The 17,062-nt window shown below is 61.7% G+C and overlaps 1 protein-coding gene across 4 annotated transcripts in view; it reads left to right on the top strand.

The window, feature by feature from the left end:
* The first annotated feature begins 12,434 nt into the window (after positions 1 to 12,434).
* FGR (FGR proto-oncogene, Src family tyrosine kinase) overlaps positions 12,435 to 17,062 on the top strand; it is a 9,630-nt gene continuing 5,002 nt past the window's right edge. For 2 of the 4 annotated variants that reach the window (XM_006155312.2, XM_027774509.1), the window contains exons 1-4: positions 12,718 to 12,852; positions 14,113 to 14,339; positions 14,725 to 14,827; positions 15,588 to 15,686. In XM_006155312.2, the coding sequence (XP_006155374.1) occupies positions 14,123 to 14,339; positions 14,725 to 14,827; positions 15,588 to 15,686 (419 nt within the window). In that variant the 5' untranslated portion in view covers positions 12,718 to 12,852; positions 14,113 to 14,122. Of the gene's footprint in view, positions 12,587 to 12,717; positions 12,853 to 14,112; positions 14,340 to 14,724; positions 14,828 to 15,587; positions 15,687 to 17,062 lie in introns of those variants that run through there. The other 2 variants (XM_027774508.1, XM_027774510.1) reach the window with 2 other exon arrangements.

Raw genomic sequence — 17,062 nt, forward strand, 5'->3', positions numbered from 1 at the left:
GAGAAATCACCCCCCGGGGGGATGGTCACGCCGCAATCCCTTCTCCTCCATTCTCCTCTCGGGATCTTGGGCACGCACGCACACACGCCTGGTGTGAGTTCTAAGCCACCGGGTCCGGGACACGAACCGTGGTCGACTACGTGGGAGTCCAGCGACATAGCCATTACGCTAACTGCTGGTCCTGCCCGTCTTTGTTTCTTAATGACAACACTTTTTAACTGCCTGGCCTGAGGCCGGAATGCCCGCCCAGGGCCCGGATGCCCACCCAGGGCCCAGAATGCCCACCCAGGACAGAGCCCAGGGTGCCCGCCCAGGGCCCAGAATGCCCACCCAGGGCAGAGCCCGGATGCCCGCCCAGGGCCTAGATGCCCACCCAGGGCCCAGAATGCCCACCCAGGGCAGAGCCCGGGGTGCCTGCCCAGGGCGGGTCTGCTGGCCCCCCGAGTGTCACCTTGCCCCTCCGAGCTCTGCACCCCTGAGCTGGAGCCCTGGTCTGGAGCAACAGCTGGCAGCGTTTTCTCTAAAGGCCCAGGAAGTCGTGTTCTGGCCTCGCGCGTCCCAGGGGTTGGCTGCAGCCACTTGGCCGTCATCAAGGCACGGATGTGCACACGCACAACACGTGAGTGCAGCAAGGCTGTGTCCCACGCGCTTAATTACAGACGATAACATTCAGATAAATGTACTTCTTTTATGTCATAAAATATTCTTCTTCTTTTGATTTTATGGACCATTCAAAAACGTAAACACCATTCTCAGCTAATGGGGTACGCAAGCCCGGTGGAGGGGCTGGCAGGGCTCCATGAGGCCGGCCCACGTGGAAGGTTCCAGGTTTGTGTCTGGAGCCCTCCCGGAGCCCTCAGGCCTGGCACGTCCCCGATTTGCAGTGACGCTGCCGTCAGGATCCTGCTATGGGCACTGTCTCCCTCTCTCTCATGAAATAAACGAATAAAGAACTTAAAAAACCAGTCAGGGCAGCCGGCTAGTCCCAGACCCGGCAGCTCAAGAAATGTACACACCAGGCGTGTGAGCACAGTCCGCAAACGAGGGGGTGGGCCATCACAGGGCCCACGCCCCGTGCCTGCTCTGCCTCACGCCGCGGAGTGTACACTCCTGCTCGCAGGCTCCAACCAGGCAGAGCGGCCGGCCCTGCCCCTGCGTAGCTCGTTCTGCTGCCCCTCGGTTAGTGTAGGTTACGACTCTGTGATGGGGTCCAGCAGGGGGCGCAGTGGTTACATCTCTGGACTCCCACGTAGCCGACCACGATCTGAGTCCCGGACCTGGGGGCTTAAAGTCATGCCAGGCGCACATGCGTGCCCAAGATCCCGAGAGGAGAGTGGAGGAGAGAGGACTGAGGCGTGGCCATTCCCCCAAGGAGTGATTTCTCTCTTTCTGTCTCTGTGTCTCTGTTTCTCCAGAGAGTACATGTGCACTATAGCAAAAATCTCTCTGTCGAAAAAAGAATCTGTGATGGAGACTTCTTCACGGTGACAGCGTGTGCGTCACAACTGTCACTCCTCTGAGAGTGCTGGCCTGGTCTGTCACCGGCACCAGCTCCGCCCCCCACATGTCCACCCAGACCCCAGGGGGCTGCCCTGGAGACAGAGCCTGGGCTGCTGTCTTCGGGTCCTTTCAGGGCCAGGCAGAGGGACACCTGAGGACTCGCTCCCCCGACCCCGTGCCTGCGCGGACACAGGAGGCGGCCGTCTGCAAGCCAGGAAGAGGGTTCTGGCCAGGACAGGCAGAGCTGTGAGGAGGCAGCCCTCTGAGCCGCCTGGCCCGCCGGGGCCTGGCCCTTTGCTCGGCCTCCTGCAGGGCTCCTTACCTGGGACTTGAGGGGACAAGATGGGCTTTTCTGTCCCTCTTATCAGCTGGCATTTTCCTCTTTCATCTTTTTTTGGGGCCAGCAGGTGGCATGGTGGTTAAGGCATTGGACCCCCCAGGTGGCCGAATGTCCCTTTTTTTATATTGGCTTAAACAACAGACATTTCTCTTCTCATGTGGCCCAAAGTGACCTTGAAAACGGCTCACTGTTCTCCGGGCCCAGAGAGCCCCAGAGTCGTGTAAGCGAGAGGGGCGAGTCTTTGTGTTCACTCTAAGGACGCCCGTGAAAGTGCCTGGCCACCACGTGTCCGAAGGCTGTCCTTCAGCAGTGTGTGCCGCTCCGTCCCCAGCGGTGGCGTTGGGGGTGCCCAGGCCTGCCGGGGCCGGGCGAGGCTCGGTGGCTGGCCCACAAGAGTGCCGTGTCCTGGCATGTGCTGAGAGGCCGAGTAATGGCGGCTGTGGCGTTCAGGTGTGGGTCTCTGGTCCCTGAGCGTACCCAGCTGGCGAGCCTCCCGAGACGGGCCATCGTCCACACGGCGCTCATGTCAGAGTGACCGCACACGAGCTGCCGCGTCCTAAGGTCCTCCTGAAGGGAGCACGTTCCTCAGCCAGAGGGGAGCCACACAGGCAGCGGAGTAAGGCCAGCAGGTGACTGCAGGTAAAAGAAAAAGAAACCTATTTATTGGGTCATTGGAAAAGTCATGACATATTTTCCGTGTTTTTCCATATTCCCCAACGGCCAGGAGCCCGCAGCCTCCACCCGGCCCCCCTCTCGGCTGTGAGCAGCTGCCACTTCCTGAGCGTGCATCTGGCCGGGGCCTTCCCGTTCTTTGAAGTTTTTGCCATAGTGTGCATATGCTCGCCAGAGAGAGACAGAGACAGAGACAGAAAGTGAGAGATTGCCCCGGGGGTGGCCGCACTGCAGTCCCTTCTCCACTGTCCTCTCAGAGCGTGCTCACTGCAGACCTTCAGCTGGGTGTGCGACTTGAACTGTGGTCGGCCGAGTGGAGAGCCAGTGCCTTCACCACCACGCCACCTGCCGGGCCCTACACAGAATATTTTATAAAGAGCTCCCCCATCAACCAGGAGTGAGCCACGGTTCCTCCTGGCAGGGTGAGTGCTCAGTTCTCTAAGGGGAGGATTTTTCTTTTCTCCTTCCTTCTTTCTTTCCTTCTTTCTCTCTTTCTTCTTTCTTTCTTTTCTTTCTTTAAAAATTTATTTATTCATTCATTTATTTTAATTTGACCAGAGAGAGGCAGAGAGAGAGAGAGGGAAAGTGAGAAAGCAAGCCACCAGGTCCAGGGCTTGAACCATGGTCAGCCATGAGGGAGTGTCCAGTGCCTTAACCACCACGCCACCTCTGCTCCCTTTTTTTCTTTTTTAAATTGCCAGAGGGCGCATGTGCTTGGGGGCGGGGAGAGAGAAGCATGCCTGTGGGACAACTGCTGGGATCTGGGGCACGCAGGGCTGGGCTTCGAACCACATGGTCAGCCATGTGGGATCCGGCTCCCAACTGCTACGTTGTAGGGCCTGCCCGGTGTTCGTTTAGGATGGGAAGCTCCAGAAGCCGTCTGTGTGCCAAGAGGGCAAGTCTATGGAGAGGAAGAGGAAGCTGGGGCGGAGCGGGCAGAGACGTGCAAAGCCTTGGAAGGTGAGGGTGCAGCCGCGTGGGGAGGGTGGGGAAGTGGCGGGTATGCAGGCTGGTCAGCAGAGCTGCTGAGCCCAGGAGGGGAGGGCGGAGGGGAGGGCAGGGCACTGCTGGCTTTCCACAGAGGCCTGCAGGGCTGGGATGGGGCCGGGCTGGTGGCAGGCAGAGAGACTGAGAGCGACAGGAGAGGGACGCGGGAACCGGGGCTTGCTGGCCTTCAAGCTGTTTGGGCATCCGTTCTCACACTTGTTCTAAAGGGTGGCCAGAAGGAAGGGGTGCCGACAGACCTGTCCTGTGGCCTCTGCGCCCTGTGCAGGTGGGGCGAGGCCTGGGCACGGCTCCCCAGCCTCTGGCACTGGCCTGGCGTGGCGAAGTGGTTGAGGCCCACTGGGCAGACCCCCCGGGGCAGCGGGCCACGCGGCTCGGGGGCGCTTCCTTGCGCGTGTACCCGCTGCTCGGCGCCGCCTCCCCAGTGACCCCACCTGCAGGAGCGGGGTGGGGGTGAAGAGAGACGTGAGAGGTCATGGAGGTGGGAAGAGCAGGCCAGCGGTCCGGCAGCAGACCCGTCTCCTCTGCCGAGGGCCATGCTCTCAAGTCGCAGCCCTGCCCCCATCAGGAGAGACCCAGAGACCACAGGCGACAGGAACGCACGAGGGGACGGGGGCCGGGCTACAGGCGAGACCCAGGCAGGCGGCCTCCTCGGTGGGCGGTGAGGCCGGGGCTGGTGGGCAGCCTTCACGGGGCGGGGGGTAAAGGGGCCCGTGGGAGCTGGGAGAAGCCCACACGTTCCCGGGAACTGGGGAGGACTCCTGTGTGCTGAGGAGGAAGGCGGCCACCACAGGGGCTGGGCCGGATGACCTGGGAGGCGAGGCCAGGCCTCTGCTATGCCTTTGTTTTACTATGGTGGAGGGCGCGTGCTCAGCAGGGGGACGAGAGAGAGACAGAGAGAAGGCGCCCCCACCCCATGGGGCACGGCCACGCCGCAACCCCTTCTCCATCCCCCCTCCCAGGGATTTCAGGCACGCACACGCACACGCAGTTTCTCAGGTCCTGGGCCCGGCGGCTTGGAAATCTCACGGGGCATGTGCCCGAACTCCTGATAGGAGGGCGAGACGAGTAAGGTGGTGTGGCCTAACATCCACCATGAAGGGGGCTTTCTCACTCTCCCTGTCTCTGTCTCTCACTTTCTGAAGACCATAGACTCCCTGTAGCGGTTTTTTTTGAAAAATGAGAAAGTTAAGTCATTGGAAGGTGTAAGCAAGGGACGAGTGTGGTCCAGGAAATAGCTGTTAAAGCAGGAGCAATTCGTTTCGCTTCATTCTCTTCTGTACTCATTGATTCTTGAACTTCTTCATTCTCTTTTACCTTGAATTATTTATGTTTTCATTGTGCTTTTGTTTGTTCACCTGTTTCTTTTTTTTTTTAATTTATTTTTAGTTTTGCCATAAGGTGCATGCGCTCATCATCAGAGAGAAAGAGAAAGGGAGGAATCACCCCGGGGGCATGGCCACCCGCAGCCCCTTCTCCGCTCTCCTCTCAGGGTCACGGGCACACATGCACACGCGCCCGGCGTGAGTTTAAGCCACCGGGCCCGGGACTCCACCCACGGTGGGCCCTGTGGGATCCAGCACCTTAACCACCACTCCACCTACTGGCCCTCTTTCATTTCTTCCTTAGTTTATCGATTCCATAAGAGAGAGAACGAGAGAGAGTGAGAGCGAGAGAAAGAACAACAGAGCAAGGGGGAGAGTGATAGAGGGTGGGACAGAAAGAGACAGGGAGACAGGGAGACAGAGAGTGAGAAGGCGAGAAAGCAAGAGAGAGCAAGAGAACGAGAGGGAGAGAGAAAAAGAGCAAAGGAGAAGAATGAGAGAGCTAGAGAAGACGGGGAGGATGAGAGCGAGGAGCGTGCACGCCCGCAGGTCTCGACCCTGTGACCCACCGCAGCCTCAATCAGCCCGTCACGGGAAGGCGGGTGTCTCTGGGGCTGGCGCAGAAGGCCCACGTGGGCAGCCCTGCAGAGCACAGCCCCCACCGCCACTCCCTCTGCCCATGAGCCCTGGGCCTGGGGTGGAGGGTGATGCCCACGAGAGCCTGTCACCCTCGTTGCCCAGGGTGGGCACCAGGGCGTCGGCAGAGCCAGGAGTAGCGGTCACCAGCAGAGGTGGAACCACAGGGGATGGGGTAGCACTTAGGCCCGGCCCCCTTGGGAGTTGCCAGGGGTCAGTCCCAGATCCCCTGGGGCAGGGGCCAGAAGTTTCTCTGCTCTCCCCAAGGCGGGACCTGACAGCCAACGTGGGGGCACTGCTCATCCACTGGACATGGCACCAGTGGCCATGGTTGGTGGCGCTGCCCTGCCAAGCTGGGCCGCTCTCCCCAGTCCCTGCTGCTCCGCTCGACCCCTCCCCACCCCTCCCACTCTCCTAAGAGAAGAGTGTTTGTACAGCAGCCCACGGCCACACCAGATGGTGCCCGTGCGCTCACGCTCAGACACACCTGCGTGCCTACTGTGTCCAGGTGGTCGAGTCCAAAACCAAAGCTGAGCGGTTGCCGCCCACTGCCATGCTTGCCCGCCTCCTGGCCTCACGGCCGGTCCACACGCCTCCCTCCACCACGTGACCTCCCCGCCTCCCTCTCCCGCAGGGATTTCCCTGTTGTTGGTTTGAAGATGAAGAAACCGCGGCGGAAAGAGGGACCAAACCCCAGATGGGGGGTCAGAGGCCCCACTGGACGAAGGCTCGGACTGAGCTGAGGTTGGCCCAGTTCCTAAGGCAAGAGGCGTGGGACGGACGCCACCCTGGCTCAGCGTTTTCTTTTCTTTTTTTTTTTTTAGAGGTTTTTGCTATAGGGCGCGTGTGCTCGCCAGACAGACAGAGAGAGACAAATAGAAAGCGAGAAATCACCCCCAGAGGAGATGGCCACGCCACAATCCCTTCTCCTCCATTCTCCTCTCGGGATCACGGGCATGCACGCACACACGCCCGGCGTGAGTTTTAAGCCACCGGGTCCGGGACGCGAACCAAGGTCGACTACGTGGGAGTCCAGCGACAAAGCCATTACGCTAACTGCTGGTTCCCCAGCGAGCGTTTTCTAAGGGGAGGGGCTGCTCTCTTCCCTCAGTGTCTGTGCCCTGCCCTTTGGAAGTCAAGGCACTGTGACAGCTACAGCGGCCCTGAGACACACCAGTCCACTGCCATGGGCTCGGCCCCAGCTGCGAAGTGTGGGCTGGGGGGTGGGGGCTCCTGCTGGAGCAAGTCCCTCACCTCCAGGGCCGGGGCGCCTTGGGGGACTCAGGGCTGGAGGGAAGTAGGGCCCAGGGTGAGCGGCAGGCGAGCAGGCCCCAGTGCTTGGGCACGCATATCCAGGCTGACCGACACCCTGCCGAGCGGTGCCTCCTCTGCGCCCAGAGGGCTGCATCACACTGGCACATGGGCCTCTGGTCTGCTCTGTGCCGAGGTGGCCTGAGATCAGGTGCTCTGAGCCAGGTCTACAGCAAGTGGGGAGGCAGGTGTCTACCCTGAAGGGCCCGAGGGGAACAGGAAGGCTGTGGAGTGACCCGGGATCCCAGAGGGATGTGGGGGACACAGAGGGGACCTGTGGAGTGAGAGGGTCTGCAGGGAGGGCCCGAGGGGACCTTGGACATGGGAATGGGGGAGGAGACAGGGACTTGGGAGTGGGGTGGGTGGGGTAGGGGAGCAGGGCTTTGAGAAACCAGGGCCGAGGGAGTTCTTTCCGGAAGCCAGTGGGGTGCCTACAGAGGTCAGTGCAGCCCTGGGGGCGGGAGGCATGGGGAGGGGCAGAGAGGGAGGAAGGACCACGGGTCTCAGGATGTAGGGCATCTGGTCTGGGCCCCGACACGGAGCCTTTAGGGCTGTCTCCATGGCAACAAGAGGAGCTGAGGGCTTGGGGCGGTGCTGCTGGTCACCCTAGCCCCCTCTTGTACCCCCATTCTAGGTGGTGCTGCTCTGAAGGGACCCCAGCTTCTCTGCAAGGCTGGTCCTCGAGATGGGACTTGGACAAGTTGGGGCTCTGGCCATGTGAACCGTGAGGGGTCTGAGCTCTGGCCTTCTTCCCTGGCTGGACACAGGTGAGAAGCAGTTAGCTGAGTGCTCGAGGGGTCCAAGGTCATCACTGACCCCTAGACTCTCCTTCACTCTCAAAACTGTGGAAGAAGCTCACACAGGTCCCCCAGGGACCACCTGGTGGGTGTCCAGTAACCAACCGTCTGTGGACCCGCCGGCCACGGGCACAGTCGCATCATGGCACCCTCACGCCAGTCTTTTGGGGTTGCAGGCCCTCGGTACCACCACCATGACAGAGGTGGCAGAGCAGGGCTGGGTTCCCACTTCCAGAAGGAGGGCAGAGGCTTTGGGGTCAGGGAGTCCAGAGCGGCTGGTCTCCAAGGCGATGCGGGAGGCAGCCCACCTTGCTGACCCCACCCCATGCATCCCTCGGGGGCCGGCCGGGGAGGTGGATGGGCCTTCCCCGAGCACCTGCCCCGTGAGCCAGGGTGTGGGTGTCCATGTTCCCACGTGGGGGTGCTCACTGCAGAAACTCAGCGCTCACGTGGCAACGGAAGGGGCTGAAGCTGGGCGGCCGGGAGGGTACCCAGAGCTGCAGACGGGAGAGCCAGGACCTTTCTGCCGAGGGACCTGAGACGGCCGGCCTAAAGGGAGAGGCAGGGTCCCAGGCCTCCCTGTGATCCAGGCGGGCTCCCTGAAGGCTGGGCCGCGAAACCTGGACCACGCGCCTGCCTCACTGGGGCAGGGCAGAGGCAGAGGCAGAGGCAGAGGCACCTTTTTCTCTTTTTTTTTTTTGAGGGGTTTTTGCTCTAGGGCGTGTGCATTCTCCAGAAAGACAGAAGGAGACAGAAAGACAGTGAGAAATCATTCCGGGGGGGGGGATGGCCTCGCCGTAATCCCTTCTCCTCTAGTCTCTTCCTAGCATCTTGGGCATGCACACACATGCACCTGGCGTGAGTTTCATGCAGCTGGGTTTGGGACTTGAACAGTAGTCAGCCATGTGGAAGTCCAGCGACAGCTATTGCACCATCTGCTGCTCCCCGGGGTGTCTTCTTAACCCATGGAGAGTCATGAGGCCTCCACAAATGTGGTGTGGGGGCCAGCAGGCGGCGTAGAGAAAACTGTAAAGGAAAAGGCAGGCGGGGTGGGATGGAAGGAGGTGAGTGCGTGGCCTCACTGGGGTCTTGGTGAGGGTGCTGGGGTTCTGCAGGCGAAGGGTCTCAGCCAGAAGCCCTCGGCAGGGTCAGGTCTTGGTGAAGGGTGGGTGTAGTGGGACTGGGGTGCTGCAGACCTGAGCTCTGCTTCCTGCCCCAGCCTGGTCAGAACGGAGCCCTGGGGAGAAGCCGGAACTCTTGCAGGGTGGCGGTTTCCTGCCACTGCGCAAAGCCCGGTTCCCTTTGGGTGAAACCCCCAGGCAGCAAGGCCACTGCCCTCCCCCCTCCCCGCGGGAACTTCTGCCTGGCCCTGCACCTTCCAGGTCCTCAAGAAGCAGGGAGGGAGGTGAAAGCTCACCGAGCACCTGCTGAGCTCAATGTCTGAGAGACTGGGGCTCCTGGTTTACAGAAGAAACGGCAGCTCTGAGAGACGAGCTGACTCCCCACGTCTTAGCTCTTGGGCACGGTGGAGTCTGTCTCTGGGTCCCACAGGTGCTTGGTAAGGGCTGGGGAGGGTGGCATTCTATCCCCAGCCAGCGGCACTCTGGCTGAGACAGCCTGCATCCACACCGAAGCCCTGGGCAGTGTGGACCTTGAGAGGGGGGCTGGGAGCTCCTGAGTCCAGGGCAGAGCACTGCGGCCACCCTGCTGCCAGGGGCATGCGTTCGTCGGCAGGAAGTCCGACATTCACCGAGGTCACCATGACCACCTGTGCAGGCTTTGGGAGCACAGCCACCGTGTGGACAGCGAGTACCTGGCTCTGATCTCCTGTCCGGCCATGTGACCACAGGCAGGTCGCTTCCTCCCTGGGCGCAGCGGTGGCCTGTCAGCGGGCCACGGGGCTGTCTAGCTCTGCTGTCTGCAGTTCTCAACCTCAGCTGGCCGTGCTGGGCGGGAACCACACCCACCAGCTGCCACCACGCTCCGGCAGAGGGACGGATCCTGAAGCTCTTCGGCCTGGCGGAAGGGTCCAGGCTAGAGCAGAGCTGGGGTGGGGGTGGGGCAGCTGTCTGGGGAGCTGGTGCAGGACCTTAGCCCTGACTCTCCCTCTCTGTGTCTTGCCAAACTGAATAATAATAATAAATAAATAAAGGTAAATAAATAATTTTTTAAATTTTTGTTTTATTTTATTATTATTATATTAATTTTCTACAGGGCACATGCACTCACCAGAGAGAGAGAGAGAGAGAGGGAAAGCAAGAAAGCAAGCCACCAGGACTGTGGTTGGCCACATGGGAGTCCAGCACCTTAGCCACCACGCCATCTGTTAGCCTCTTAACAGAGATTTTATTTTCTTTGGCGGGCACTGTCCTGGGTCACCTTCCCTCCACCTCTAGCCCGTGGGGTCACAGGTGCTCAGGGATTCAAACCAAGGTCACCATGCACGGTCTGAGTCTCCCTGAGCAGTGTGTTAGCACCGCACCGGAGCTGGCGCAGCAGTGAGGGCAGGCACTCGGGCGGCTCAGGGCCACTGTCAGCGCTTCTAGCAGGACCACAGGGGAGGCGAAGGGAGGCTGATTTGGCGCCCAGGCCTGGCATCGCAGGCTGGCTCCCTCCTGCAGGGTACCCTCGGCCAGGTCTACACTTCTGCTCCCAGCTGCCCGCCCGTAAGATGCGGGAAGATAACCGGCCTGCCTCTGGGCCACCGAGTGAGACTGTGCTGGGGATGGCCACCGTGAATGTGCCACCGTCCCTGAGTTCCCGCTAGCCGTTACTGCCAACCGGGCCTCCGGGAAGTCGGACTCTCCTTCCAAGAGCCAGGTCGTACTTGGCACCGGCCGGGGTCAGACCAAGGGAGGCAGAGTCTGGGGCTGCGTCTGCAGCTGTCCAAACGGGGGCCGCCTGCTCCTCTGTCCTTCTCTTCATCTGTGTCCCTTCAGTCTTCTGTTTCTTTCACTTCCACTTTATCTCTGCCTCCCTGCTCGCTCTGGTCTTCCAGCCCTGCCCGCTGCCCCTGCACCCTGCCCGCTGCCCCTGCACCCTGCCCGCTGCCCTCCACCCTGCCCTCTGCCCCTCCGCCCTGCCTGCTGTCCCTCTGGCGGCCGCGTGCTGCAGTGGCAGGCACTGGGTGGGGTGCTGTGCAGGCATCCCCGCCCCACCCAGTACTCAGGAGCCCCCTCGGTAGCTCTAAGTCAGCCCCACATGGGGTCGGCAAAGGCCACAGCCCAGGGCTCGGAGTGAGGCAGTTTACCAGCACAAATTGACTGACACTGGCTCAGAGGGTTTCTCTCTGTAGGTCTCTTTCTCCTCTTTGTCTTTTAAAAACATGATTGTAAACCGTTAACTTTTTCAGCGTATTATTTTATTCGTGACTGAAGGTGCATGCATGCATACCACATGCATGTGGAAGAGAGGGGAGCACTCTTACCGCTCGCCAGGGTCTGGCCACGTAGAGACGGCCTTCCTCCGGCTCCTCAGGCCTCGCGTCCCTGGTACATTTCAGGTGGACCAGACCAGGGACCCGGACTCACAGTCAGCTGTGGCACTGCCAGTGCTATAGTAAGCACGTTACTAAGGATGGGACAAAATTTAGAAAATTCAAAAACAGGTCAAATTCAGCATGTCATACGGTAATAATTACCTGGTAGGAAAAAATAAGCCGTGAACAGGGGCGGGAGAGATGATGCTGGGATGGATGGAGCAATAGCTGCTGTTTTGAGCAGTCGAGGTTAAACGATGTGTCTGTCTCCAGTGTCTTCCCTATTTTCTTTTTATTTATTTCTATCCGCCAGAGAGAGAGGAGAGGGTGCAAGCACCCCATGGGGCACGGTCACGTCACAGCCCCATCTCCTCATTCCTCCACCCTGCTGGGACTTGGGGCACGCCTGCACTCAGGCCTGGCATGTTCCAAGCCAGACGTTGGGCCTGTGAGGCCCAGCTCCTTCACCACGGTGCCGGCACCTCTCGGTCTCTGCCTCTGTCCTTCCTCTGCCTTGTCTCTCTGTCTCTCCTTATCTCTTCGTTCTGACAACCACATGAGCTTGGCCATAGTCAATGTGAACCTTTATTGCCTGGGGCCACGCGGAACCAGACTCTAGACCCCAGCTCCCTGACCCCACGGCATAACGGCCCCCAGAGAGCCAGGCCCCACCGGGCTTTGGCCCCTGCCCTAAATTGCTCCCCTCTGACCTGCTCTCAGCCCCGGAGCTGTCTGCCCTCCTCGGACGCCCCCGGACCAGGCTGCACTCAGAGTCCCCTTGGGCTGCAGACGCGCCCTACGATGTGTGGGGTCCTTGCAGGTGGCGGGAGTGGGTCCGGGGCTGTGTCCTGGACAGGGCGCTCCCTATGGGCCCTTGTGCTGGTTCTGGTGTGCACCCCTCAGGTGCAGTACCTGGGCACGGGGCAGGGATGGCCGTCTCGGGAGGGAGAGAGGCTGGGAGCTGCGATCTGTGTGGCCTCGGCCCATTCGTTCCCTAAGCCTCTCTGTGCTCAGGACGCTGTGAGGCCCAGGAGAGCCGCTGAAGTGTGGCTGGCCCGGTCCATGCTGTCCATACTCCTGCCCTCGCTGTGGGACAGGTGAGGCCGGGGTGCATGTGCGCGGGTGCGTGTGCACTGGGAGACACGATCCGGGAGGGCGGGCCTGCACGCCGGTGCTGCTGCTCCAGGGCTGTACCGTCCTGGGGAGCAGGCTTCCTCACCTGGGCTCCCTCGGCCCCTCATGGGGCCCCCAGGGCCAGCCCTGCCACCTCCTGGGCCCGTCTGACATGGTGGTTTCCCCCAGGGGAGGGTCCTGGGTGAAGATCTCGGGGGCCTGGTGACAGGAGCTATTTTCGGCGGCCTCTCACCACAGCCTGCCTCTGGTTCACCATGTGGGCGCGCCCTGGCTGCGCTCTCACACGGGACGGAGACCGTGCAGGGCGCGGCTGGGGGTCAGGCGCTGACCAGATGGGCCGCTGGCCTGCTGGCCAGGCTTGTCACTCCAGGAAGGCTTCCTAGAAGAGGTGAGTGGTGTTGGGAGGAGGGCAGGATGCAGAGAAGAGGAGGGGTCCCTATCAGGAGAGGGAAGTCGGGGGCTTCTGGCTAGGGAAACAGGCCAGGGGGCCCCACCCGCAGCACTCCACCTCTCGGGCCTGCGGAAGCTGGGCCTTCTCCCGGCAGTTCCTCTCTGGGTGTTGCAAGGGCGGCCTGGAGGTGCCTGCCTATTTGTTCGGACAGGCTGCCGGGGAGGCTCTCCTGGGTCCCGATGCGGGGGCAGGAGGCCCCGGAGGTAGGTGTCTGTCTGTCTCTGGGGGCCGTGAGTGAGCTGGGCGGGTTCAACTGAAGCCCAGCTAGAGGAAGGGGAGACGGAGTCCGAGCCTCCCACGAGCCCGCTGCTGAAGGCGGCTGCATATCCACGTGCATGCGTGACCGCGTCACGCCGGCCGCGGGCTGGGTGGCGTGGGTAGCACCGTGTGTCGGTCGTGTGGGTGCGAGAGCGGCGTGCTGGCGCCCACGCGAGGCGGGGTGCAGGCAGGGGACGGAGGCCTGGACCGGGCTGGGCTCCCCAGAGAGGGCAGGGCCAGGCAGCACCTCTGCCTTCCTGCCCGTGCACACCCTAGCTGTCTCCCTGAGGACCAGCGCAGGCTCCTGGCCAGGACCTGGGCCCTGAGGGGTGGAGAGGAGGGTCAGGGAATGGAGGTGGTTCTCCTCCGGGGGGCCTGTTGCTAGGTAACAGGTGGGGAGCCCAGAGGCTGCTCTGGCCAGGCTGGACCACGGCAGGAACCCCCCATCCCTCCGCAGGCGCTGTCCAGGCGTGGCACACGGCCTCACACGCCACATGCAGGCGGGCGCAGGCACACGCATGGGCAACGCATTTTCAGACACACTGTACACAGAAATGCGTGCACACTCGCCCAAGTAGACACACACGCTCACACTCACACTCACGCTCACACTCACACTCACACAGCCTCGTGCCAGCAAACCACGCGTGCCTCCAGACACACGAGGGCGTCCTGCGGGTCACAGAAGCCCGGCACATGAGGCAGCGGGAGGCGACGTAGGCAAGCAGAGGCAGTGTGGGGGCCTCACAAGGGACCACCTCGGCCAGGCCCGGGGTGCCGCGTGCAGGGTGCTCAGTGTGCCCACAAGGACCCTGAGCCCATCTGTGGCAGCCCCGCCCTGACCCTGTCTGTGGCAGCCCTACTCTGACAACCCCCCTCCCCGTCTGTGGCAGCCCCACCCTCACACACATGCACGCGCACACACACACACACACACACACACACACACACAACCCCCCATGCATTCTTAACTATGCATGCTAATGGGTTGGTACTTTCTCAGTTGAGGACCGGAGGCACAGTGTCTTGCTGGAATCACTATGAAGGTCACTTTTTCTGAGGTTTAGTGTATTAAATTGTGTAAGTATTCAGAAGGATTTAGAAATAGTTTTAAAGATGTGATTTAAATTACAATGAAATCATTAGGGAGGCCCTAATCTAATCTTACTGGTGTCCTTCCTTATAAGCCCCCCAATCTGTGGCAGGGCACCTGGAATGTGCTGTGTGTTCTGCAAGAAGCCGGAGCTGGGGCCCAAGGAGGACATTACCCTGGACGGGGACCATGGGGGCCAGGGGGCCACAGATCGCTATGGCCCTGACCCCACGCAGGCCCAGCCCGTACCCGCCTGTGCTCACACCCTCAAGAACAGCAGCTTGTCCCCTCAGCCCGCCAGCCCTGCCTTCCTCGGGGGCACCGTCAGGGGCATCACAGGTGAGGGGGGCCGGAGTGGGGTCACCTGCCTCCTGGGTGGTGCAAGTTTGGCCCCAGGAGCCTCCAGGCCTGCCTTCAGGGTCACACGGGGTGTGGACAGCCCCACCCTGGAAACCTGGCTAGGGGAGATGGCTCTGCCCCTAGTCCGAGGGGTTCTGGGCCAGGCCACCCCTCGGGTCACCCTCACACGGGGCATCTTCCTGGGACAGAAGGCATGCTGGGACTTAGGCGGGCAACGGGCTTGCAGGTGCGTCCTGATCACAGGCCCAGCTGCGGAGCCCGGGCAGAATGCCCCGGGCTCAGGGACCTCTGCTGCGGGGACTGAGCCTGGCAGGGACGGGTCGGGAGCCCATGCCTTGCCCTGCTGAGCAGCACTGACCCACAGGCACAGGGGTGACCCTGTTCGTCGCCCTGTATGCCTACGAGGCCCGGACAGAGGACGACCTCACTTTTGCCAAGGGCGAGAGGCTCCAGGTCCTGAGCACCACGTAAGTGACCAGGCCACTCTTCCACTTGGGTGCGGCTGGCTGGGAGCAGGCCCCAGAGGACAGCCCTGCCTGCTCCCTGTTCCCGGAAAGCTCCAGACTGACGGGGACACATCCACGTGACAAGAGAAATTGCGGTGATCACCGCTATGTGGGGAAAGCATGAGGAACTTCGGGGACAGGAAGAATACCAGACAGTCCCCAGGATGGCGGGGAGGCGGGGGGGCTTCCTGGAGGAGGTGATTATTAACCTGAGCCTAGGATAGCGAGTAGGCAGTGAAAGAAGAGATTCAGAAGGAGGAACAGAGAATAGGACTCAACGGTGGCTTGGAGGCATGACCAGTGGGCCAGTCTGGTGGCCCGTCGCCTAGAAGATCCAGAATGGGAGGTTGGGGTGGCGAGGGACGGAGCCTGCCACGCTTTCCAAGCCGTGCCGACGGTTCGGGGTTTTGTCCCCAAGGACATGTACAGCCATGGGGCTTGGTGGGTAGCAGCCCCATCAGTTGCCCACTGTACTTCCAAGCCCAGCCCAAGCAAGGAGCCAGCGTGAGGGGCCAGGAGGCCCAGCCATTCCCGGACTCCCTCCCTCCACAGGGAAGGCCATCCTGGACCACTCGGTGGCTGAGGACCGAGCAGCCCAAAGCCCTGAGCTGGGGGGTTGTCCTCAGGGTAAGGGGTGGCCGGGCCAGGCTCGACCTGGACATCTGTGTGGCCCTGCCTGGCCCCGCTTGCTGCTGACCACCCTGACTTTCTATGCCTGCAGTGAAGGTGACTGGTGGGAGGCCCGGTCTCTCAGCTCCGGACAGACCGGTTACATCCCCAGCAACTACGTGGCCCCTGAGGACTCCATCCAGGCTGAGGAGTGAGTGGGGACGGGGAGGCTGCCCTCCAGCTGCCAGGGCTACCTCTTGGACAAGTGCTTACTCTGCTTTGAGCCTGCCTCCTTAGCAGTAAAGGTGCAGGTCATTGTGAGACTAAGAGGTAATACTAGTGAGTCACGCTGGCCTGGCCCCGTGCAGCAGTGGGTAAGCCCTGTGCACAGGGAGCTGGGTCCCACATAACTGACGGTTCAAATCCCAGCTCTATAGCTTGAAAACCATGCTGGGTGTGTGTGCAGGGGTGCCCCGAATCCTGCTGGGACGGAGGCCCTGGAAAAGACACGTGGCGTGCCCACAACCCAGGGCCTCTCGGGGCTCTGCGTGGCCTCCTGCAGACAGCAGAGCCCGCCATCGCGGGTGCAGTGCTCCAGGCACCAAGGTGCTCTCTGTGCATTAGTGAGGCGACATGCTCGCCCACACGGGCTGAGACCAGAGGGAACACACACCCTGCCACGCTCCCGTGGCCAGTACGTGACTCCCCGCCTGCTCACCAGGCACCATCCATGCTGCCTCTGCGTGATGACAGGTACCAGGGTGCACATGCGGTGAAATGCCAGAGGAGCAGGTGGAAGTTACCATCCACAGAGGAAGCCACTGTGCACTTGGGACCTACCCTTATTCACTCACTTATGAAGTGTATGTGTTCGTCTCTCCCCGAGGGAGATGGCAACCCCACCCCGCACTCAGAGAGGGCTCCAGAGCGAACCCAGAGCTGCCCGGGGGCGCCACCTGGCGGAGCCCTGCAGCGGCCCTCCACAGCATGCCACTTATATGCTGCAGAGGAGGAACCTGAGCCGGGGACAGCTCGCAGCAGTCTCCTCCATGTACCGAACTGGGGTGCGGGGAGGCGAGCACGGTGGGCCCCGGGCAGTGGGAGGCCCCCGGGCTGACTCGGCGCCTGGAGGACCTGAGTGGCGGGGCGGCACTGGCAGGGCGAGCTCAGGTCCTGGACCTGGGGTCAGATGAGGGCAGTGCAGAACACCAGGTGGGGCACTGGGTCAGGAGCCAGAGGGAGGAGCACCACCAGGTGGCCTGAGAGCGAGAGACTGGTGGAAATCCAGGCCTCGTCAGAGCAGAGGTGGTCCCCGAGCTGCAGGGCATCGAGAAGGGGCAGCAAGTGGGAGATGGCCCACTTCCGACAGGGGAGCGCCCTTGCAGAGGGGCCACTGTGGACAGAAGGTAGGCCAGGTCGAAGGGCAGGGAGTTTCAGAGCTGAGAGTGCCAGGCGGCCAGTGGGTGTGGCAGTGGGTGGCCCTGGGGGGGGGCAGATGACAGAGCCCACCCACACCGAGGTGGGAGTGAGGGGCCCCAAGTGTGCAAGGAAGGACAGGCAAGGACAGGCGGGTGCAGCGCGGGCAGC

The sequence above is a fragment of the Tupaia chinensis genome, unplaced genomic scaffold (genome assembly GCF_000334495.1).
Source record: "Tupaia chinensis unplaced genomic scaffold, TupChi_1.0 Scaffold000445_1, whole genome shotgun sequence".
Taxonomy (NCBI): Eukaryota; Metazoa; Chordata; class Mammalia; order Scandentia; family Tupaiidae; genus Tupaia; species Tupaia belangeri.